Source organism: Sylvia atricapilla, chromosome 8 (genome assembly GCF_009819655.1).
Source record: "Sylvia atricapilla isolate bSylAtr1 chromosome 8, bSylAtr1.pri, whole genome shotgun sequence".
Classification (NCBI taxonomy): Eukaryota; Metazoa; Chordata; class Aves; order Passeriformes; family Sylviidae; genus Sylvia; species Sylvia atricapilla.
The window spans coordinates 31,754,342-31,779,111 of NC_089147.1; the positions used below are offsets into that span (position 1 = coordinate 31,754,342).

The 24,770-nt window shown below is 49.4% G+C and overlaps 2 protein-coding genes across 3 annotated transcripts in view; one reads left to right on the forward strand and one right to left on the reverse strand.

Annotated features, from left to right (window-relative positions):
* The window catches only part of A1CF (APOBEC1 complementation factor), a 503,111-nt gene that overhangs the window by 54,444 nt on the left and 423,897 nt on the right, over positions 1–24,770 (reverse strand). The window lies entirely within an intron of this gene.
* PRKG1 (protein kinase cGMP-dependent 1) overlaps positions 1–24,770 on the forward strand; it is a 374,077-nt gene that overhangs the window by 5,625 nt on the left and 343,682 nt on the right. The window contains exon 1 of one of the 2 annotated variants that reach the window (XM_066324328.1): positions 21,821–22,346. The exons of the other annotated variant lie outside the window; for it this stretch is intronic. Within the exon in view, the coding sequence (XP_066180425.1) occupies positions 22,036–22,346 (311 nt within the window). The 5' untranslated portion in view covers positions 21,821–22,035. Of the gene's footprint in view, positions 1–21,820; positions 22,347–24,770 lie in introns of those variants that run through there. 2 annotated transcript variants of the gene reach the window in all.

The window sequence follows — 24,770 nt, forward strand, 5'->3', positions numbered from 1 at the left end:
AAAATTGAGCCAGGATGAGGGGGAATTTGGCTCCCAAAGGGCATCAAATTGTGCCTTTTCACTGGGTACAGCCTGGCGTCTGTCTATCTATCTGTCTGTCTGTCACCAGCAGCCCCGGTCACCCAATCCACCTTTTCCATCGTGTCCCTCTGGCTCTTCCTCATGGGCACAGCGGCGTCAGCGCCAGGGCAGCACAGCAAGAGCAGCTAAACTCAGCCTGCCCTCCCACCTCCACCAAAACCAGCGCAAAACAGGTACCAGTTCATACATGAACACCTGAAATGTTAAAAATTAGGGCATTAGTTTATATATAAATATGTGAAATTTTAAAAAATTTTGATTTTTTGATGTGATCCCTGGTCCTGGTGAAGAAAGGAAGGGCAAGGTGACAGGAGTATCCTATTTCTGGGTGCTTTGGGATGAAACCTTGGAATCTTTGGCTTTGCTGTGTGTTTCTCGAGTGTGGCCCGAGGAAGGGCACACACATCCCAAGGCAGGGAGGCTGAGCGGGAGTGGGAAAGGCCAGGCTGGGCAGGGAATGAGGCAGTGCCCATCCCTGGCTGACGCAGGCTCCGTCCCAGCGGCGTCATCCCAAATTCTTCCTTCAGCCTATTTTTAAATGCCTCAAGTCGGGAGGTTTTTGGAGCCTCCCTTGGGGCACCAAAGCACAGGCTCAGAGATTTCAGGGCAGCTGCCAGACCTCCATGTCCCCCACCTTCCCTCTGCCTGGAGCTCTGCTTCCCAATCCCTGAGAACCTGGTTACGTGAGGGTTCTAAACCTCAGCTGTGCTCCCAGGCAAAGCCTCCAGAAACTGCTTTGCCCTCCTGGATCTTTGGTGTGAGTGGACTTATAAAAATACAAAAAGCTGGGATTGTGTTGTTTTTATGTTTTTATCCAGCAGCTTTTTGGATAAGCTTTTTTATGTTTTTTTGTGCAGCAGCTTGTGGACATCTCTTGGTTTGGAGCAGAAAAAGGGTCCTGTCTCCCTTTTGCCGCTGCGTTTTTTAAAAGTGGCACACAGACGTGGTGGTGTAAAACTGCTTGGCCTCACTCACTCTTCATTTAGCCTCTTTCATGATTTCTGTCAGATATTTTAAAAATCTTTTTTTTTTTTTTTTGGTCAGGATTTTAGTATCCTTTCCGTCAGAATCTGGGTGTGGTTTTTGTCAGAGTTGTTCTGTCGTTTTCCCCAGAAATGTCCCTTACCATGGAAAAGCTGATTTTCACCCCAGCGAAAATCCCCCCAGGTGATGCAGTCTTGTAAGAGTAAAACCGATAGAAACGGATAGAAAGGACTGAAATAAAACTCTGAGTGCCTCTTTCCTAATGAGAAACCTCAGGGAAAAGCCTTCCTGAGGTTTCCACTTGGTTGTGGAGTTGCTGCAGGTCCTGGAAAATCTCTGGCACAGCTTGGCAAGAGACTTCCTGAGGAGCTTTCCCCTCTGCCATGACCTCCTGAATGGAAAAGATGAGGATTGCATTTTTTTTTTAATAGATTCTTTTTCTGTGTGCTGCTCGTGGGTGTTCTCAGAGCATTTTTTTTTTCCCATTAGTAATAAACCCCTGTAGTCACAAATGAGGAAGAAGATGCTAAAAAAGGAGGGAGAGAGGCTGAGCTCAGGCCCACAGATAGTGCCAGGAGCTGGGAATGTCCTGGGGATCCACAAGAATAAATGATTGAGGTAATTTAAAATTTAAAACGTAAATTTAAAATTCAGTTTTTGGATTTCATTCATGTTGGAGCCTGAGCGTTGTAGGAATTGCTACAGGAGAGGAGGAAAAGCTCTCCAGCAATAGGCTCAAATCTCTTCTGTTTGACTCAAAGGAGTGTAAATAGATTTGGCAGAGATTTTCTTGGGTTTGAGACATTTTAAGGTGTAAAATGGGGTGAAAACATTCACCTCATGGCAGTACCTTAATGACAGGCTGGTGGGGTGATGGAAAACTCAAACAGCAGCTACAGGGGGAGAAAACAAAGAGTTATTTAATATAAAATACCCAGAAGGAAACCGAGCAGGTGGAAAACAGGTTCAGGAGAAATATCTTAATATTTGGAGTTTCTGGCACAAAGTTTGCACTAAAGGAGGTTGTAGTTGATTGATTGATTGATTGGTTGCAGCAAGCACAGCAGGATGAGAATTTTGAGTAATTTTCATTTGTATTTTACTCTTTCTTGGGAGTTACTATAAAATCCTCCCAGGTAAAAATCACCACCAGGATTTAAAGTATTAGTATTAGACCAATTAGTATAAAAAAATCTGCTTAAAAAAAATAAATAAAAAATTTACTGAGCTGTTTGTAGTAAGAGATCAGATCCCGAATCTTGGAATTCCACTTTCTATTTATGTATCTGCACTGTATTGCCAATATTTAACTTTTTTAAACTCTGTAATCCTTCAATTTCTGAGGAGCTGTGCTCTGTATTGTTATTGTTTTTCCTGCGGTGTGTGGAAGTGGGAAGGATAACTGGGAATAATTCCTCGAGACTCCAAAGAGCTACACCCAAATCCTCTGAGTGGCTCAACACAGAATTTCAGTGCTTGCAATTGTTCAGCCAAAATTCAGCTTTTAAGGCCTGGTGGGAGTAGGAGGAAGTGGTCCCTTAAAAATGCATCCCAAAGGTGGCTTGTGAGGAATCTCAGAAGTGACTGTGGAGAAGGGAAAGAAGCAGGGAGAGATACCTGGGGACTTGCTACTCTGCCTAAAATTTTGGGAAGAACACCGGGAAGTTGCCTTACCTGGGAAAATTTGGCAGCATCAGGGCTGTATCTCCAAGGTGGTTTTGCTTCCCATCTGCCACCCACCCAAACCAGCCAGGGGTTCTGCTTTTTCTGCATTTGTTGTTTGCCCTTTTCAGAGAGCCTCGGGGGCATTTCTGATGCCATTTCAGCCTGCATGGAGGCAGGGGGAAAAAATCTCCAAATCAGCTCTTAGAGGGAAAATTTTCATGGAGTGACACGGAGAGTGTATTTTATCGATAAACAGCAGCCACCTCCTCAGCTATTTTATTTCTGTCTTCTCCTGTAGTTCAGAAAAGGACTGTTCAGCGTTTTAAAAAACTAAAATACTCAAATGAGAACGGCATAAAAGGTGGTGTTTGTGGGGGTTGTTTTTTTCCTCCCCCCACTGGTTTTTGTGCTACTTTATGAAATCTGTGTCAAGTAAAGGGTGAAATTCCCTTTCATGCCATACTGCAGGGCTGGGCTCTCCCTGCCAGGAGCACGTTCCTGACTTTGATCTGCAGGTTTATTATCACACGTCCCATCCAGGGAAAAGGCTGCAGTGCCTTTTGGGAAGCACACACCGGAGCACTTGGTCTCCCCTGCAGAAACACTGACATTTTAAATCTTCTTCCCCACATTCCTCAGCACTTCTGGGGCAGAGAGACCCGAAGCTGGATTGAAATTTATCCCTCCCCTCCGTGACATTAAAATAATCACTTAAAAAAAAGAAGAATTTCAAAGTGTTTTATCTTTTGATGGGAGAATGCTCGTGGCAACTACAGCCAGAAGCTTGTTCTTCTGTGGGAGAACAAGGAAAAATATAGGTTGAGCTGGTGTGGGTATTACGAATATTAAATTTTTTACTCTGTTATTCCATAGGTTTGGAGGCAGAAAAGCAAAAAAGGAAGTGGAAATGGTGTTGTGGATCAACTGAAGGCTGGTTTTAGGGAAATTTTAGGGTCTGATTAATCTCTCCTGAGTCTGTGCAGTCAGATCCATCCCAAAGCATTAATTGCAGAGACCATTTGATTTCGGGACTATTGTGTCTCAGGACATCCAGCTTCCTGCTGCTGCTCATTGTCTCTTGCACCCTTTTTTTGGCTGGGTTGACCCCTAACTGTAGTGTCTACTCCGAGACTAAAAGCAGGTAGAGCTGATTCCCATCTTTTATTGGGGGTTTTGGGCTGGTTGATTGCTATTTGGGAGCTTGCTCTTTCTTCTCTTTCTCTTTCTATTTCTCTTTTTCCTTCTTTCTTCTTCTCTTTCTCTTCTCCCATCTTTCCCCTCTTTCCCCCTCTTTTCTCTTCTCCCTCTTTCTTCTTTCTCTTTCTCTTTCTCTTTCTCTTTCTCTCTCTGTCTCTTTCCTCTTTCTCTTTTGCGTCACTCTTCTCTTTCCCTCTTTCCTCTTTCTCTTCCTCTTTCTTCGTCCCCCTCTTTCTTTCTCCTTCTCCTTCTCCTTCTCCTTCTCCTTCTCCTTCCCTCTTCTCCTTCTCCTTCTCCTCTCCTTCTCCTTCTCCTGCTCCTTCTCCTTCTACTTCTTCCTTCTCGCTTCTCCTCTCCTTCTCCTTCTTCGTTTGTTGCCAACTATTCATCAGGAGCTAAAATCATCTCTCTTTTAAAACCTTCAGATCAAATGGAAAACAGAGGGGGAATTTTCCCATGGAATGGTGTCACCAATCTCCCCAGGCAGGGGTTTCTCTGCTGGCTCCTGCCCAGGCAGCACATGGAGAAGTCCAGAGGAGCTGCTTTCCCCTGCAGTGGCTCCTTCCCTGCCCCTGATTCCCTGGGAACTGGAAGCAGCCGCTCCGTGCGTGGGTGTGATGCTCACGGTGCTCACATGGCGATGGACAGCAGGGAGCTGAGGAATCCCTGCAGCCCCTGGCAGCCTGCAGGGAGCTGTAGGGCCGGAGTGTAACCCTGACACGGGCAAGGAGATGTAAAATCACTTTGTGCCCACTTCGGAGCCCTTCAGGCGGCGCGGGGAGATGCTGGGTGGCGGAGGAGCAGCGGGGAAAGCTTCAGCTCCTGGGTGGGAATGTCTGGGGGTCAGCAGGGCCGGCTTGGATCATCCAGCGCTGTTTGCAGACGAGCCCTTGGCCCCCGTGCAGGTTTTGTTTTCGGGGGTGCGTTTCTGTCATTAATAAATCCCCCCTTTCCCATGCCGGCTCCAAGCCCTGCCCCATGAGATGCAGGGATGATTAATTGCCCTGATTGCTCTGCCTTCAGTGTCGGTCCCACATTTCCAGCCTGAATCCAGCCCAGCTTCAAACCCAGCTGCTCCTCCTGCCCTGGCTCTTTGCTGTCCTTCCCACGCTTCTCCCGAGTGTTTTCCCACCCCTCCTGGGCCAGGATAAAGCCCCCGGAGCTGGAGATGCTCCCAGCGAGCTCGAATTTGTGCCTCAGCCACTTCACAGCAGCCTTTTCATTGCACTGCATGGCTGCAAATGATTTTTTTTTTCCAGTCCAATTTGCAGGTGCTTTACTAAAACTGGCTAAGCTCACTGCACCAGTTCTCTTTTCTGCAGGGCGCCGTGGGTTTGGCAATTTGTTGTCTCGTCTTAATTTTTCCAGCAATTAAATGGAGGCTCGCACATCCCAGAGGATGTGCAGGATTTCATGTCAGGCTGACACAATTACCTGTGGGATTTCATTTACCTGCTAAAAAAAATCCTTTTAGAGTGTTTCCTTTCTTCTGCCTCTCCAATTAATTTTTTTTTTTTTTTTTTTTTTTTTTTTTTTTTTTTTATTTTTTTTTTTTTTTTGTATTCCAGAACACGGCAAAGATCAAGAGCAAACTCAGTGACCCTCTGGCTCTCCTTTTGTTGAAAATTAAAAAAAAAAACAATGTGCAAAGTCCTGAACTACTCTATTTTCCAGTATTTTGTCTGTCCATATTCATGTCCTGCTGAGTTTTATCTGTTCAGGTGCTGACCCATATGGTCATTTTTTTATGCAGGGGCTCGCCCAATATTTTCCCTCCTAAGGCAGTTGTGACCATGAGTTTACTGCCCCATCACGTGACTCTTCCTGTCCCCTTCAATTAAATGGAAATGAAGTGGGATTTGGGCAATTTTAGTGTGATATTGATGGGCTGGAGGTTTTCCTTTCCAGCCCATTCTGCTTTGGCCAAGCTGTGCTAACACTTCAATTTAATGATACAAAATTCCATTTTATTTTATATTTTATTGTATTGTATTGTATTGTATTTTATTTTAATCTCCTTTCCTCTCAGTCTGAGGTGCCTGGCTCTGGGAGCAGGGGTGGTTTTTGACCTGGAGAACACCAGGATTGTCACAAATCTCTTGCTGAGGACATGAGGATGTTCTGGTGAGCTTTCTTCTGCCCTTTTCTCTCTGCTGGTCCCATCCCAAGCGCTTCTCTCCCCAGTCCACATCCTAAGGGGCAGATTTAAGGAGCAGGATTTGAGGGAAAAGCTGAGGTGCTGTTTCAGGCTGCTCCTGCTCCCAGCAAAAGCTGCTTGAGCCTGATACTCCCCTAATGAAAGCATGGAAGGGATGATTTCCCAGTGTGGGGGAAGCATTTTCCACTGACATTATCTCAGTTTAGCCTCCAGACCCGGCACAAGGATAATGGAATAATTACAGCCCGATCTGATGTGCTCAGGCATCGCTCTCATTACAGACAAATGTTCCTGGAGAAAGGAAATGTCATCCCATTACTGGCTGATCTTTAAAACCTCGAGGTGCTCGCTCACTTTTGCCTTCCTAAATCCAGTTTCCACTCGTACACCTCCCCAGTCATGGCCAGGGTAGTGACTGTGTTTATCAGGCTGGATAAAGCAGGTCTGGACACTCAAAGAAATGAGAATTTACTGGTCTCCAACCAATAAAAGTGTCCAGGAGGTTAAACACGGATTTTTCTTTTTAACTGGGCTTCTCATTCGGGAGCACTGGAGGGAAAAATCAGGCTGGAAATGAGGAATGGCACGGGTTTGTTTGAGACTTGGAACTTTGGCATCTCCCCAGTAAGACCAAGCCCTGTGTGGAACTTTATTGCTCTGCTCAACTCCCTGCCAGGAGGGGACAGCTGGGGGGGTCGGGCTCTGCTCCCAGGGAACAGGGACAGGACAAGGAAATTTGCCTCAAGTTGCTCCAGAGGGGGTTTAGATGGGACATCAGGGAAAATTGCCTCACCAGAAGGGTGGTCAGGCCTTGGAAGGGGCTGCCCAGGGAAGTGGTGGAGTCACAGTGTTCCAAAACTGTGGATGTGGCAGCTGGGGACACGGCTTAAAGGTGGCCTTGGCAATGCTGGGAATGGTTGGACTTGATCTCAGAGGGGTTTTCCAACTTTTAGGATTCAATGTGGAGCATGAACCACCAAGCCCTAAAAACCTCTGCCTGATGGTAAAAGAACTGCCAAACCCAGGCTATTTCTCTTGCCTTTCTTTTTTCTTTTTTTTTTTTTTTTTTTGCATTGCCAGACTCTCCCTAATTTTCAAGTCCAAAAGAGCTTGGCAAAGTAGTTGGTGGTGCAAGAGAAGAAAGAGTTTGGTACCGTGTGGGAGAAGCAGGGCTGGACTGAGTCTGGTCAGAGCATTCATGTAAATTCAGTGCAAGATGGATTTTATGCTACCTCCCTCCTGGCCATGGATTCTGGGAGGGAAAGGAGATCTGGGAGAAAAGTGCAGCTTTAACACTTGGATTATTTCAGCTTTCTCTTCCACCTGGCTGGAAATACTTGATGCTTAAGGCAGCGACAGAGCCATGCCTTGCTGTAAAACCCTGACAAAATCCAGGGGACAACACCGAGCCTAATGCTGTTGGAAGTGGTTAAAAAAAAAAAGCTCCCAAAAACTGACGCCTCAGTTGCCAGGGAATAGAGGGAGGGCAAAGCTGCAGGGGCTCACAGCTTTCCTGGGAATGAAAAAACCCTTTCAGCTCTGCCTCTCCACCCTGTGGCCTCTCCAAGGGCCTCACAGAGCAGAGGTCTTTATCCAGAAGGTTTGAAAAAGAGCTGCCCAGGGGCGGTGGTGCCCTGTGGGTAACCACAGCACCCTCCAGGAGCTGCCTGGGCTGAAAGGATGCGCTGTTCCTGCTCTGGGATTTTCATGGGAGAAACCCCGGGGAAGGATTCCTCAGGGGAAGGTGGGGAGAAGCCTCTCCTGCCTGCTGGGCATGGCTGTGGAAAAATCTCTTGGAGCACATTTTTGGGGCTGGAGGAGATGTGGGGTGGCTGTGCTGGCAGCAGAGGCTCCGGAGGGGGAAGATTTGGGGATAAACACGCTTGGGCAGAGAAAAGCTGGGTGCTTTGGGGGTTTGAGAACATAAATCTGCTCAGCTGGGGTGGGGATGGCCACTGGAGGTGGCACTGCTGACCTGGAGCTGCAGGTGAAGGTGTGGGTTGACCAGCCCTTTCCCAAGGATTTTGTGCCCATGGATATTTGTCCTTGTTCAAAATAGGTGCCTCAGTTTTCCTATGGATTCAACTGTCTCCCAATTCTTATAAAGCCTTTTGCTGCTCCTCCAAAAATACCACTTAATACTGAGCATATAATCAATTATAGCGTTGATATAATGTAAAACAAGATTTTTTTTTTCCCCATAAGCTTTTTCTGCCCTTGACAAACACCAGCTCCCAGGTATTTGTTTACCTTCTTCAACACCACCTCCAGCTGCATCCTTTGCCACAGGGGGGATTTCAGCACTCTGAAAAAGCAGTTCAGCCTAAGCCACCAGGAGTTTCAGCTCCTTCCTGGCCTCTGTCTGTATCTTGTCCTTTGAGTTTGTGGTTTCCTACTCACACACGGGGCAAACTTCACCCTCCGGGATTGTGTGGGGATGGTTCTTCACTGAGGCCCCACCAAAGCAGAGGATTGTCACTAGACAGACACGAAAGAACCACACTCACACGGTCAGGATGTGAGAACAAAAAGGAAAAAGTTTATTTGGGGTTTTGACTTGTATAGGTTTTGGAGTTTGATCAGGGACTGGGCAATGAGGTTGACACCTCTTTGACCCCACTGGTCAAACTAGATGTCCATCAATTTGTCCTTCCTCTAGGAAGGAATGCACAGCTTTCAAACCATCACTTTTTGTTCATGTTACAATGTGTGAGAACTCCAGTACAAAAATGTAAACCTCAGAAGGCCGAAAAAAATCAGGGCAACAGAGGATGGAGGTGCAGAGGCTCTTCCCAGCAGGAAGAGAGCTCCAGCCTGGCTTTTTTGGCAGCCTGCAGGTGGGGCGGGCACAGGTAACACCCCTGGTTTTTGGAGGTCTCAGTGCCCATTTTATACCAGTAGGGTCCTTCCCTACCTAAACCCAGCACTGTGATTGCCAGGAGAGCAAATCATGGCAGAGATTACAGGGGAGGAATGTCTGTGCCTTGCACCCTTCTCCTTTCCAACACATTCCATCAAAGGACCAAAAGGAAAAGGTGATTTTTTTTTTTTCCCCCTCCAGATTCCTCTGATGTCACTGGCATCCCCTATAAATCAAGTTTCCCTCCTAAGGCAGCTGTGACCATGAGTTTACTGCCCCATCATGTGACTCCTCCTGTCCCCTTCCATTAATGGGAATGAAGTGGAGTTTGGGCAATTTTCGTGTGATGTTGATGGGCTCGAGGTTTTTCTTTCCAGCCCATTCGGCCTTGGCCAAGCTGTGCTAACACTTCAATTTAATGATACAAAATTTTATTTTATTTTATATTATCTTTTATTTTATATTTTAGTTTAGTTTTTATCCCCAGCTGGATGTGGGGAGATTGAAAACAGGCTATTTTTGATGGCCTTCCCCTTTTCCCTGCTGTGATCCCTGGGATAAAGCAGAGCTGGGCCTGGTGGGGCAGGGCTTGTCCAATCCCTGGCACTGATTGCCAGCAACTCCTTCGGGAGAGCTCCAGGCCATAAATAATTAATACCTGCTGAATTATTCAGGCTGGGCGTGCAGCAGATGAATGCAGCAGAGCTGACCGGGCTAGGAATGAGTAATTATGTTAATTAACCCACGCAGCTCGCTGGAGGTGCAATTAAGTTCATCCTTCTTTCAGGCTGCTGCGATTTTTCAGGAACAGAAATGAGACAAAATGAAACAAACCAAAGCTGCAGTTACAAGAGATGGGTTTAACCGTGTGGTTTGAATGATCAGCAGACGAGCTGTGCTCTAATTCAGGTGGATTTATGTTCCAGCAGCCCTCTGTTCCTTCAGGGGGGAAACAGGTACATTTTTTAAAGCTTTAATCACTGCTCTCTGCAAGAACTTGAAAATATTTCTGCAGATTTATTAGTGGGATGTGCCAGTCTCTTTTTGTGCCGCTGAAGAGGGAGAAAAATCAAAGATAAAAAAAATGTTTAAAACCCATTAGCATCATGAAACGAGTCCTAACAATGCTCTACAAATTGACAGCTTCATTTTGCAAACACATCACTTGCCATTCAGTGGCCAATAAAACCTGAGTTCGTGTTAAAAGGCTTTTCTGGTGGAAAGAGAGACAGAATTTAGTTACAAGTGGAAAATATTCCCATTTCCCCCCTGCTCTTGTGTTGATAATAAGCACTGCTTTGCTCTGTGAAGAATTGGAAGAACCCTGTTGGGATTGGGTTCATGAGACAGAAGTTTAAGGAATGCCTGAGATTTTTCCCAAGCTGACATGGGAAGGATCTGCTCTGAGCTTTGCCTCTCATGCAGGAATTACCCAGGTGAGGTGAACTCTCCACCGAAGAGCTCCAAACCTGCTCCAGCTGTGAGGCTTTTGGTGAAACCTTTAAATAGAAGTGAGGAGGGTGAAATCCATGGTTTCCTCTCCTTTTAGAAGAGCAGAGATGGCAGAGTGTGGCTCATCTGTGGGCTGGATTCCTGGATTTGGGGTTCCTACCTGCAATTTCACCTCCTGGTAGGGATTTTATCCTGCTAAAGAACTGGGTACTGGCTGGTTTTGCCTGAGGTTTGGTTTATTTTCCTGAATCACTTAATCTGCTTGGGTTTGATTTGCCTTTTAAAAACTTTATTTACCCCCTGTTCTGGGCATCCCTGACAAAAAAAAAAAAAACAACTTTTGAGGGATAAAAAACACATTTACTTAATTTCCCCATCCCAGTGGGGCTCCTGGATCGGTTCTTCTCCCATAATTTACCCCTCCTTGCTCAGCATTTGCTGTTCTGCTGCCCAATCAATACTGCTTCTGCCTGGAAATTGCCCTCGTGGTTTTTAAAATCCGAGTTTGCTTGCAACACTTGGCTTTACCTGTAGATCTGAGCAGTTTGGGAAGTCAGGGTTTATTGTGGGGTTTTGGGGAGGTGATGCATTAACTGCAGTTGTAGTGAAATATTGGTGGTGTTAGTGTGAACTCTAAATTTAATTGACTTTCCTGGGATTTTGCAAGGGAATATAAATGGCAAGTAAAAAGAGCCAGACTCCCAAAAATGGAATAATTTACAATTCAAAGAAAGGAGACAAAACGTGGCATGTATAGAGGAAATAGCCCCCCCCTTCCTTTTTCAGACTGCTCATTAGCACTGAAGAATAGGGATGTTTGGGTCTGTGTGCCCTGAATTTTGTGTGCACACTCAGAGTGGTTGGGAGTTGAGCCAGGAACGGGTGCAAATCAATGCTTTAATGTCCATTTACTGCATCCAGTCATTGATTCCAACTTGCACCAGATCAATCTTTTGCATCTGTTCAAGGGGGAACAAAGAGCTGGTGCTATTTACCATACCACGGGAACAGTAAAGAAAACCTGCCCCAAATGTGGTGTCTGCAGGCAGAGTTGTTACAGCTCTGAAATCATTTGTTTATTGGGCAAAATTAACACCGATCAGAAGCAGGCTGTGAATTTGATTGATGTAAAGGACCCACAGACAGTGCTGTGGGTTTATAAACACACGTTTTTACATCAATAAGCCCCTTAAGATGCCAATTTGAGGAGTTGTAGTGGGTAATTCGAGAAAAACCTGCGATTAAAAAGGTGTAGGAGCCCCTTGCAGAGAAACCGAATAAATTAATCTATTAAAGCTGGGCTTGAGCAATAGCATTGATAAGGTTTTTTTTGTTGTTGTTGTTGTTTTTTTGCTGTGACTTTTTGATACTTTTTATTTTTTGATACTTTTTGGGATACTTTTTAAAATTTTTTGGGATACTTTTTAAAATTTTTTGGGATACTTTTTAAAATTTTTTGGGATACTTTTTAAAATTTTTTGGGATACTTTTTAAAATTTTTTGGGATACTTTTTAAAATTTTTTGGGATACTTTTTAAAATTTTTTGGGATACTTTTTAAAATTTTTTGGGATACTTTTTAAAATTTTTTGGGATACTTTTTAAAATTTTTTGGGATACTTTTTAAAATTTTTTGGGATACTTTTTAAAATTTTTGGGATACTTTTTAAAATTTTTTGGGATACTTTTTAAAATTTTTTGGGATACTTTTTAAAATTTTTTGGGATACTTTTTAAAATTTTTTGGGATACTTTTTAAAATTTTTTGGGATACTTTTTAAAATTTTTTGGGATACTTTTTAAAATTTTTTGGGATACTTTTTAAAATTTTTTGGGATACTTTTTAAAATTTTTTGGGATACTTTTTAAAATTTTTTGGGATACTTTTTAAAATTTTGATTTTTATACTGAATTTTGATCGCCTCGGGGGTGGTTTGAGGCTTTTTTTTCTCCCGGTCGTTTCCCCGTTTTGTTGGGTGCGAGGCTGCGGCTCGGGCAGGGCAGCAGAGGGCGGCCTTACTCCTTGTGTTTGTGTTCGCTGGTCCCCGAGAGAAACGGGGCTAAAAAGCCGGGAAAAGGGAGGAATGCGGGGAATGCCGTGGCTGCCCGAGCTGCGGCCCATGTAAGGCAGCGGAGCCGGGGACGTGGCACCGGAGCCGCGTCATGCCCAAAGCATCGCACTCCGGCTTCGCTGACAGCCCTGCCTCGGGAGCAACGGGGGGAAAAAATAAAATGGGAAACAGCGAAAATAAAGCGATTTTTGTGTGTATGGAAAGGAGCAGCGCTCTGCGGTGTGTTGCCTTCCCGCCGCACAGTGCGGGGTTTGTGCCTTGTACCTGTATGGATCCCTCCCGCTGTGCCAGGAGATCTGGGGATGGATGTGGACACGGGCATTTGTGTGTCCGGATGGCAGAAATTCGGCACGAGGGAAAGGGCCCTGTTGCCTAGGCTGGGTTGCTCAAGGGAAGTTGAGATCAAGCTGCACGAATAGTCCTTACAGAGAAATCACCTGGCCCCAGCACAGGAGGGACCTGGAGCTGCTGGAGAGAGGCCAGGATGAGCAGAGGGATGGAGCAGTGTTGGGGAAGATGAACCAGGGAAACCTTATAAATATGATTGCTTAGCAAAGATTCTGAAAATATGAAACCTATAATCGAAATAGCAATGAAAGCTGACTTTGAGTTGTAGGATACTGAGTCTTAGTTACTATATAACCTGAAAACAATGGTCTAGCTAGCTGAAGGAGAATCCCTTCTGATTGAACAATACCTTTCTGCTGGCTAAGGGATCCAAAGGTCAATGTAGCAAAACACAAGTGTAAAGAGTAGTTTTTAGAGTTTAAAATACAACACAGTATGGTAATGTAGTAGTTCTTACAGGCTGTATGTAGATTCTATAGGATTTTGTGTCTTGTGTTGGTTGGTCACTGTAAATTAGAATATTCATCACAAAAGGAGATATAATGTATTGTAACAAGGACCTCGCTCTCTCTTCCCTCTTCCTCCTCTCCTTCCTGCTGCTCTTAGCTCTCTCTTACCCTTCCTCTTCCCCCTACTCTTGCTCTCTCCTTTTCTCTTCCCCCTGCCCTTTGCTCTCTCCCCCTTCTCTCTCAGCTCTCACCCTCCTGTTCTTTCTCCCTCTCTCTTTGGGACTCCCCTTCAGCCAAAGCTGGTGGCTGAAGGCAAGGCCCTTTTACCCACGGCCATGCACTAAAACCACATGTTCTAGAATATACAGGTTGGCAGAATTCCTTGTCCCAGCCGTCTGCGGATTTGCCTACAGAGCAGCTCTGCTGGGAGAGCTGGGATTGTTCAGCCTGGAGAGGAGAAGCTTTGGGGTGACCGAGTTGTGGCCTTCCACAGCCAGAACGAGCTACAGGAAACATGGAGGGAGATAATATACAAGGACCTGAACGGACAGGACACAGGGAATGGCTTCCCAGTGCCAGAGGGCAGGGCTGGATGGGATATTGGGCAGGAATTGTTCCCTGGCAGGGTGGGCAGGCCCTGGCACAGGGTGCCCAGAGCAGCTGTGGCTGCCCCTGGATCCCTGGCAGTGCCCAAGGCCAGGCTGGACTTTGGGGCTTGGAGCAGCCCGGGACAGTGGAAGGTGCTTCCCTTAAAGGTGAGCTTTAAGGTCCCTTTGAACCCAAACCCTTCTGTGATGATATAAAAGATCAACACCAGCGTAGGAATCTTTCTTTCCCAGCCACAGAGAAGCAGACCCAAAACACTTTGCCTTTGCAGCAGTATCGCTTCCGAGAGATTTTCCCCTTTAGGTTTGGGGAAGGTCCCTGTAGTTGGTGTCACAATTCCCCAGAAGTGACAATTGTGCTGTTTTCCATGCCAACCAAAGACTGGGAGCTGGTGGGGAAGAGGTGCACAGGTGAACCTTCCTGGCATGTTTGAATTCTGTGCCATGGATAGGGGTTAAGGTCAGAGGAAAAGCAGCTGGAAATGGAACTGGAGAGAGGAAACCCAAGGGCAGGTGAGGAGGTGGAGCAGCAGCAGCCAGGAGGGAGCCCTGCACCTCAGCCAGGCAGAAATGGAAGAAAGGTGAAGATAAAAGCTCTGCCCATCCATCCCCTGACTCACCCGGGGCACTCAGCTGAGAGATGTTGGTGGCGCAGAGGAAATCAGGCGAGTGCTGGTCTCTAATGCTCTGATGAGTAGAGCAATCAGTCCCTGCAAACACTGACAGAGAAAACGGTGAATATAAACATTTTACACACTCTGAGAGTCCAACTTGATGGAGTTTCCCCAAGCATAAATAAGGAATCGCTGTAGAAGGCAGTGGAGCGCTGTAAAACCTTTGTGAGGCCTGATGTGAGCCCTGTTTGCAGATTGTGCCTGGATGATTCATGGATATTTCCTTAGTACTGTAACAAGCCGGGCCCTCTGTGGGGTGCAGCCATTGATTCTGAGCTTTACACGATCACAGGGCTCAGCTCCTGTGGACAGAGCTTTTTGGGACATCTTCTTGGAGAGGAAGGGTCTGGCATTGCTGGAACTGTGGCCATGAACACCTGTAGGTCCCTAAATAAGTCTGGTGCTCCAGTGGAATATTTGCAGTTGCTCAGGACATGCAAATGTCAAAGACTTCGGGATAAATTCTGGCACAAATCTGCTCTTAAAAAAAGGAAGGCAGCTCTCAGTGCAACTTAAACACCAGCCTGTTCTCAGGGCATGTAAAATCTGTGGTTTGTGTTTATTATTATAAATACCTGAAAGAGCCAAATAATAATTTTTAATAAGCAGGGGAATTAAACTGATTGTATAAAGAGACAGGGCACTTGTTCTCAATGCATCATGAAATAATAGCAACACTCTGGTTGTTTTCATATCGGGGGAGCGGAATTTGTGTTTGTTTCTAATCCAATTTCAAATATAAATGAATTGTTTTGAAGGCTGGCTAAATCAACCCAACAGACCAAGGCAATTATGGGAGGTGAGTGGTGCATTACTGGTGAGGAGAGATAAGACACACCGCAGGGTCTGAAAGGGTGAGGAGAGGGAGCACCCGGAATTGCAAATGCCTGGGGCTGCTGAGAGGTTTGGCACCGTGAAACCCCTCAAGTGGAGGAATGGCATTAAACAGCCTCAAAATGAGGCTGGAGAAATGAGCTGCTATCAATTAATATAATTTGGGGTGGGGGATGGAAATGAGCTTTTGCTGTTCTCGCCTTCCTGAGGGTTTTGCTTTCCACCTCTTGCAGCCAGAGCACCGTGACTAAAACAATGAGGTGCACAAGGCAGCGCAGGTCGGAGAGGGGAGAAGCTGAAACTGAGGAGTTCAGCTGTGGTTGTGTCATGTTCTAAAAGGAAACAATGAAGAATTGCAGCTGTCTCGTGGAACAAATCTCATTTTTGGTGAGCCCAAGTTTTTCCCAGCATCTGACAAGGAGCAGTGCTCTGGAAGGGTTGGGATTGTTCAGCCTGGAGAGAAGTGACCTCACTGTGGCCTTCCAATGCCTGAAGGAGCCACAAGGAATGTGGAGAGAGGCTCTTTACAAGGGATGGAGGGACAGGACACTGGGAATGGTTTCCCAGTGCCAGAGGGCAGGGCTGGATGGGAATTGTTCTCTGGGAGGGTGGGGAGGCCCAGAGCAGCTGTGGCTGCCCCTGGGTCCCTGGAAGTGCCCAAGGCCGAGTTGGATGGGGTTTGGAGCAGCCTGGGATAGTGGGAGATGTCTTGCCCTTAGCGGGGGGTAAAATGAGCTAAGATTTAAGGTTCCTTCCAACCCAAACTCTTCTGAGGTCCCAAGGCTGCCCTGGGAGCTGTTGTTGCTTGTTAGAGTCCCACATAAAGACAAGCCAAGAGGTGATTCCACATGGAAAAGGTGTAGAATGGATGCAATCTAAAGAGGATTGTGGGGAGAGGCAGTGATGGTCACAGAGGCACTGAGCACAGGCTGTCCCCAGCCATTCGGCTCTGGCTGATGAGAAGTGGAAGCAAGGTGGCCTGGCTGCCCCAGCCATCCATCCCCCTGTGGAAATCAGACCTAGCACATGGCTCCCACCTTCCTTCAACTGTTTCAGCTTCCCCCGGTCCAACAGAGATGCGTGTGGGAGCAGAACGAACCTGTTTTCCCAGCAACAACTGAGTTGATGTTTTTTTACAGACTTCACCTCCGTTGCATCCTGTATCTTGTGGCTCCATGACTAAATCTGCTTCCTTACATTTTGTTTAATTGGTCCCTGGGTTCATTTGCTGGTAGCTTATGGCTGAAAGCAGAAGGAAAACTGCATTTCCAGGGCCTGCCTTGTCTAAATGCTGCTTTTGCTCTACATAGTCAGTGCCCTGGGACTGCTGGGAGAAGCAGGGCATGGGCAGTGCCTAATTGTGGTAACTGCAAAGAGCACTGAATGTTTATTTTTGCAGCTTGCAGAACAAGTTTCCGCTTAGTCCGAGCCTAAGGAGACTTCCCAAGACAGCTGAATTGTTTAGAAGTTGTTTCTGGCTTAATTCAGCCCAGAGGAAGAATTGTTTAAGCTCTGCCTGTGTCTGATCTTGCTGGGCAGTCCAGCCTTTTTTGGAAAGTGGGAAAAGCGAACCAATCACTTGAGATGTGTCTGGACAGGAGGGATCAGGATGGGGGCACTGGCTCCTGCAGGAGGGATGGGGATCGTGTGTGTGGTCCTTCCTGGAGAAAGCCTGGCCCCAAGGATGTCATTCAGGCTGAGGATGTGAGAAATGCTCCCAGGAATGCCACAGCATTCCCTTATCCCTGAAGAGCTGTGGGCAGCCACCATGTGCACCCAGCTGGTCGGGTGAGCTGCTGAAAATCCAATTTTCTGTGCGGTCCTGGGAGGAAGAATTTCCTGCTTTTGGAGGACAGAGGTTTCTGTAGGTGTGCGGGCAGAGATGGTGGCAAGAGGGTCCTGTTAGTGGGGAGAAGAAGTCACAGGGATGGTTTTGGTTTTTTTGCTTGTGAGGGAAGGAACAAGCTCTGAGGGGCTGTTCAGCTTTTGGCTCTGGAGTATGATTTTTCTGGTGCCATTTTTCTGTAGAACTGGTAATGAGATGAGTGACAGTGGTGGTGTTTCAGCTCTGCAACCCACCCAGCAGGAAACACAGCCCAGGCTTTGCTCCAGCCTGGAAGAACAATGAGGGGAGGGAGATCTCTCACCTTGTACTGACAGGAGGTGCTTTGTGCCATCTCTTCCTACCAGGCAAAGAGCCCACAAAGGAGAATTTAAATCTTCAGTAAAATGTGAGATGTGCTTGAAACCACTGTGTTCCTGGAGAATCTTCTGCTATTCCATGCTCCCAATGTCTCCTCCTTCGGCTTTGCATGGCACAAACATTCATTTTGGTGTTCTGCGTGTCCCTAATGTGATATAAAAAGCTAAATGCATTACAACTGCAGAACAGCACATTGTTATTTTTTCCTTCAGCTTCTTGTGCAGTGAGCAATTTTTTGTTCCATTAATAAGCCTTGTGGTATTTTTCTTTTCCTTCTCACGCACTCTACCCCACATTCATCCTGGGAGGACTTCCTGGGCAGGCTGGAATGGCTGCATGGTCTTCACACTTCTCAGTGTTACTTACTGAGCATGGGAAGAGCCGATGCCCTAAAGGAAACTCAATCAGGATAATCCAGTTTAGATGTTTTGGCTTCCAGCATGAAGGAATCAATGGGGTTTGAGAGACAATGCTCAGAGCTGGATATTTCCATCCCTTTGTGAGGAGGAAAAAATTACTTTCAGTTTTGTTTTGGAGGCTCTGGAAAGGACCAAAACAGGGAGGAGGAACATCCAGTGTCATGAGAAAATAGGTCTTGTTTTCCTCGAGAAGAGAGGCTGAAACACTCCCCAGATATTCAATTTCTGCTCTTTGGTCTCGGCAAGGCTGCTTTGACACAGTAATTTCAGCTTCATCCCCATTCCTGGGGGCTGAATTAGGTGCCCCCTATAAATCTGCAGAGCCCTGAGGCCCCAGAAGGAGCTGCCAGAGGCACTTCAGGGCAAAAGGATTGGCCAGATGTGCCTTAGGGAGTAGTCAGGTGTGCTCATGTTTCAGTAGGTGGCACTCCTTGCTCTCTGCCTTGGGGACTGCTGTGGATTTTGGGGACATGGTGGAATAGCAGGTGGCATGCCATGGATGAGATGTGGCGAGTCTCAGGTGTGACTGCACCTCGAGGTGCTTTTTGTGAGAGTTCAGCTGCTGTGCTGCCTTCCTCGAAATTTTCCTGTATTTTTGTAATTCCTTACCATCCTGAAGGTGTTGCTGTGACTGTGTGAGTAGGGAAGGAATTTGGTTGTGGAGGGCAGAGCCCTGCAGGTCGCACACATCCTCTCAAAGCTGCACCAAGTCCACACCAGCAGGATAATCCATCACAAAATCCAGCCAGTTCAACTTCCTGCCACGGGCTGATCTGCTCCTGTAGATATTTTGGGAAAAGAGTAGAGTGGCTTAGGCAGGGAACAAACACCACATCGAGGAGGAGGAAAATGTTTATGTATGTGGTCAGTGGTGCGTGTCCAGCCTCTCTGTCTGTGCTGTCCTGGCCGGCTGGAGCAAGGTGACATTTGTCTGTCAGGGATTGTGCCAGCTCCCCGAGCCTTGCCTTGGGAATCCAGGGAGCTGTTTGCAGGATACACTGTGTTCAAATACGGTCTCAGCTTGGAGAATGGCAGCTGAGTGGGTGCATTTGGTGACAGGTGATCCCTGAAAAGGTTCAGAAGCAGAAGCTATCAAAACCCTGGAGCTGTGCAGAGAGGAAATGTTGTGAGTGCAACAGAGAGGAGAAACTTCCCCGCTCTGTGCGATTCCCACCAGGCAGCCTTGGTGTGTCGTGCTTTGGGGCAGCTGTCTGTAGATGCTCTTTTTTTGGCTTCCCCCTCGACATCCAGGCACATTCTGGCAGTGGAGGGAGCAGGAAAAGGCTTTGCGAAGTTCATAGCTGAAGGTTTCCTTAAACTGCAAGCAGCTTCATCCTGTCTTCCCAACACCAAGCCAGTTGGTGCATTCCTGCCATTCTTCTCCCTAAAGCTGTTTCTTTCCATTCCCTGGATCAAGCAGACAAAGCAGCTGCTCTGCTGAGCCTGAGATTTATTATTTTATTTTATTTTTTTAAAAATTGGGAGCTTTAGATTGAAAGGAATGGGTCCATAGGATTTATTTTTATTGGACTGGGGTGGTACGCTTGGATCCCTGAGATCACACACCAGGATCTGTGCTGGCCTCATGGTTTCTGTGCTCTGGTTTCTTTGGGCGAGCAGGGAACAGCCAGAAATAGGCGAGTGCCAGCTGCCTTCCCATGGCAGAGTTCTGCTGACAGCTTGCGAAGCCCTTTGGGCTGCTTTGGCCTCATCTTTAAACCAGGGAACACCGGCCTTGGACTTGACGGCTACTGGTTATGGTCCCAAATCTAAACCTGGGCCATAAAATCTCTCTTGAGACCTCCCAAGGGTCTAACAAAAATCTGCTTCCCACCTGGAAATAAATAGATACGTTTTAGATGCACTCAGCTAAATTCCTTGACAGCTTTATGTGCCATAATTTCTTATGGTTTTCTGTGAATCCTTTCTGTTCTGGGGCACTGTTGACTCGGTCCCGGGCTGGGTCCCTCTCAGAGAAACAACGTAATGGTATTTTACCGCTTGTCACTGAGAAATTATGCACCAGTTTTCCCCAGGGCTGTGATTCTTTTGAAGCCTGGTGGGCTTCAGGTAACTGTATCACCTCTCCCTCCTGCAGATTTCACATCTGCAGGGAGGAAAGCAATAAAACTTACAGCGTGTTGGTTGAATGCTGTTAAAATATTTTATTTATCACTGATTCCCAGTTCGTAGGCAGCAGGAATGCATCTGTTTAATGCCTGTTGTCTTTAAAATGGAAATGTTCAGCAGATATTTGGTACTTTTGTTCCCGGTGAGTTATTTGAGATGGAAATAGGGGGAATAGACAGTAAAAAATGCTGTCTGGATTTAAACCTGTGGAAACAACCGGGGGACTTTGCTTTGTGCCTGGCACGAATGTATCGAGGGGACTGAAAACTGAAGAGTTTTATGTAACACTTAATTTTTTTCCTCCTTTTCACGTGCATCTCGGAAAATGCAGGATCAAACGCACGAAGAACCTGCAAAGCCTCATGTCTGTGAGCAGAGGCCAGGCCCTTGCCAGCAACAGTGTGGAGCAGGGAGCAGTCCTAATTCCTCACCTCTTTTATAAATTTATTTTATACAGACCAGCTGCAGGTTGAAAGCTGAAGCCAGTGTGTAACGGGAAAAAATAATAAAGGGCAAGACGAAAGGAGCTCAGTCCCATAAGCAGGAGCTGGATGTCTGGCATTCCCAGCTCAGGCCGGGCATGGGAGGTCTAGATATAAACATGTAGGTGCCACCAACCTCCAAAAAACATATTCAGGGCTGTATCCTCCTCCCCAAATGAAACCCCCCAAGAGGGAACAGAAACAGCTGCTGGAAACCTCCGAGCATGAAACAGTGCTGGTGCCCCAGTGCTGCAAAAGCTTTTGTGAGGTTCCTGCGCTCTGGGGCTTTCATCACTGGCTCCTCTAGTCTGGATGATTTTATCAGGAATGCCCAAAACACCTCACAGCCCCCTGTTTCTTCTGCAACAGAACCAAGGCTGGAGCTGTGCTCTCAGGGTGAGCATTGCTGGCCCTTCAGTGCCTGGCAAACAGAAGAGCCCAGAACCATTTGGCACCGAGGGCTCGGCTGCTGTGGCTCATTTATTTGATTTTTGTTATTTCTGTGCTGCAGCCCCGTGGGCTGTATGGCGGAGGTGGGGCCACACAGAAAACCTGAGTGCATGAAGGAGAACCCTGCGCTCCAGGAAAGTCTGATCGGCTTTGGTATGGGAGAAAGTTAATTTGGGCTTTCACGTGGGCATTTGGACCAGGCAGAAAATCTCCCAGATTTAAAGCTGGGTGACGTTTTTTTAGTGCTCTGAAAGCCAGATGCCCTGCCTCCAGGCTTTTCCAGTGCAGACAGACTTGACCGATATTCCCATGAAAATCTGGGTTTTTGGAGCCCGGAGCTTGCTGAGGCTTGAGGAGGAGCCATGCCAGACGCTGGCTTGTGCTTCCACTCGGAGAAGACAACAAAACCCGGCTCTTTACGAGCCAAGTAAAGGGGGGGGGGGGGGGGGGGCGGGGGGGAATAAGTTCTTGAAGGAGAAGTGGCACCTCGAGTGGAGCGGGGCAGCGGGACGGGAGGGGAGGTGTGTGCTCGGAGCCGTGTGCTGGCCCCCAGCAGAAGGCCGGCAGGGCAGGACCGGGGGCTGCTCCGTGCTCGGCAGCCCGGGGCCGTGGGCGGCGCGGGGCGCGGCGGGGCCGGCGGGAGGGAGCGGGGCGAGCATGTGCATCCTCCCCGCCGCCCCTGCCTCCCTCCCGCCGCCCGCCCGCCTCCCCTCCCTCCCCGCTCGCCGCCGCGGGTTGTGTGTGTGTGTGTGTCTCGGCTCCCTCGCCAGCCCGGCCTGACGCAGGCGGATCCACATCGCCCCTGACAACACCCGCGCTCCGGAGCGCCGTGCCGGGGGTCCGGCTGCGGCGGCCCCGCGGGGCCGGGCCGAGCCCAGGGGGCGGCGGGGGCCGGGGTGGCCCGAGCGCGGCCAGGCGGCCCCGGGGGGGGAAAGTTGCCGGGAGCGGCGAGGGGCGAGCGCGGCGGCAGGACCATGGGCACTTTGCGGGATTTACAGTACGCGCTGCAGGAGAAGATCGAGGAGCTGCGGCAGCGGGATGCGCTCATCGACGAGCTGGAGCTGGAGTTGGACCAGAAGGACGAACTGATCCAGAAGCTGCAGAACGAGCTGGACAAGTACCGCTCGGTGATCCGGCCCGCCACGCAGCAGGCGCAGCAGCAAAGCGCCGGCACCTTGCAGGGCGAGCAGCGGACCAAGCGCCAGGCGATCTCGGCCGAGCCCACCGCCTTCGACATCCAGGATCTCAGCCACGTCACCCTCCCCTTCTACCCCAAGAGCCCGCAGTAAGCAGGGGGTCACCCCGCCGCTCAGCCTCTCCTCTCTCCCTCATCCCGCTCCATCCCCGGCCTCGCCGAGCCCGGAGCGCGGCATTCCCGCATCCTGCCCGGGCGGCCCCGCGGGGTGGGAAAGTTGCGAGCGCGGCTGGCGGGGGGAAGAGCGGCAGGAGCGGGCGCCGAGGAGCCAGCAGAGGGGGACCCGGGCGTGCCCCGTCCCGGCTGCGGGGGGACCCGGCCGCCCCATCCCGCCGGGGCACGGGGGCAGCTGCGTGCTGGATCGTGCTGTGGGCACGGAGGCTTTATCGCTGCGGGAGGGGACGGGGAAGAAAGGGGGGCTCGCTCCGGGACACCGCAGGGAGACATTCCCAGCTGGGAAACTTGGAGCCCGGCGGGATGAGGCGCCCGGCTCTCCGGGCGGGCGGGGGCTGGTGCTTTGGGGCGGGGGGGGTTTGGCAGAAGAAGGAGCTTATCGCAGTGCCCCGGTGCGCCGGAGGGTGTGCGGGAGGCTGGGAAAGTTGCGGGGATCCTCAGGTGCCGGCGCGCCGGGGGATGCGCTGCCCCGCTTTCACACCTGCCGCCGATTAGGGAAATTGGAGCGCCTTAATGGGGAAAGGGAGCCCTCGCGGGAGCGCTCTGCCTCGCTCCGTGCCTTTTCCTGGCCCGTAAATCGCCGTGCATTTGGTTTAGCGCTTCTCAAGGGATGAAAAAAAGGAGGAGGGAAGAGGTGATGAGCGGATGCTCGCCGCGCCGGGCTCCATGTGCGGGGACGGGGCGCGACCTCCCCGTCGACGGGCAAACCCACCTCTCCTCCTCGGCCAGCATCTTCCTCGTGGAATTATAACCGGGAGCGCTGGCGGATCCCCGGAGCCATCCCGGTAGCGGGGAGCGTGTGCGCCGGGTGGGCTGCGGGGTGCGGGCGCCGTGCGGAGCCCCGCGGGGCACGGGGGGACGGTGGCGGGGCACGGGGAGCCTGCCGGAGCGTCCCCTCAGGGAGCCGTGGCGGGGCACGGGGAGCCTGCCGGAGCGTCCCCTGAGGGAGCGTGGCGGGGCCGGCCCCGCTGCCCGCGCAGCCTCAGCCCTTTCCCGCCGCCATGGCGGGGCCCCGCCGTCTCCAGGCAACTGCCCGCCCTCAGGGCGGCCGCCATGGCCGGACCCCGCCGGGCCGGGCCGCGGGGGTCCCTCACGCCGCCTCGCCACGCTCCCCTTCCCGCATTCCCCTTCCCGCCCCCCTCCTTCCCACCGCCGCAGATATTTTGTCCTTTTAAGGCGTGTGGCCGCGCGTTCCTAAGGCCGGCAGCGGAGGAGCGGCGGGCAGTGCCGGCCCGCAGCCCGCGGAGCGCCCGCCGCGGCTGTCAGGACAGCGGTCTGTGAAATCCCCGGGGCGTGCGGTAAACGTCCCAGGGATCAGGTATCCCCAGTGTGCGGGCTCCTCGGGGAAAGCAAAACCCTAAACTTGCTGGTTTCCTTGTCGGTATGGTTGCCCCTCGGCGCCCTTGAAGTGCGAACGGAGCTCCGGAAAGCGCCACAGGTTCGGGCAGAGCGAGTCTGCACAGTCCGCAGCCTCTGCCGTGGCCAGCGAAATGTCCAGGCAGCCTGGCAAAGCCTTGGATGAGCGTTTTCCAGCTGGAGTTTTCACTGCTCTTTGTGTAAATGCGGCCCTGCAGTCTGCTGTGAGGTGCACCGTGTGCCACTCTTCTGAGTGTTGCGTATTGATCGTCCACGGCCAAGGCTCCGAGTGTATTTACAGTACTGAAGTCAACTCGTGGCTGCGGGTTGTAGCTGCTCAGGTGGGGTATTCCAAGGGTTTGGAGCAGCCTGGGGTAGTGGAAGGTGTCCCTGCCCATGGCAGGAGGCTGGAATTAGACAGGTTTTAGGGTCCCTTCCAACCCAAACCGGTTTGTGATGACAGGAAAAGATCCTTGCTAGTGGTTTTAGGAGTGTGTGTGGCTCTGGGAAGTGTTGAGTTCTCTGTGTCGGTTCTAAGAGCCCAGTGGCCAAAACAACTTGTGATGGAGGTGAGAGTTAGGGTGGTGAGGACCTGGAAATAACAAAATCTGCAAAAAAAGAGTTGGTTTTTTTCCCCCCTGTTCACACTGAACCTCAGTGAATCTTGAGGTAATGGCACCCCACCTTGGGTTTTGTCAAGCCACCGGGAAGTGTTCCGAAGGCAGGTGGATGTGGCACTTGGGGATATTGGCTAGTGGTGGCCTTGGCAGTGCTAGGAGAATGGTTGGACTTGGTGATTTTGGAGGGCTTTTTTCAAACTAAAATGATTCTCAAGTAGCTTCTGGTAGGTTTTGTTTTGTTTTGTTTTGTGGTTTTTTTGGTGTTTTTAATTTTTTTTAGTTAGGTGGTGCTGGATTTGCTCTCCTGATCTGGCAGAGATGGCTGGAGATTGGTAGGATCAATAGTAGCAGAAAATCTGTTGGA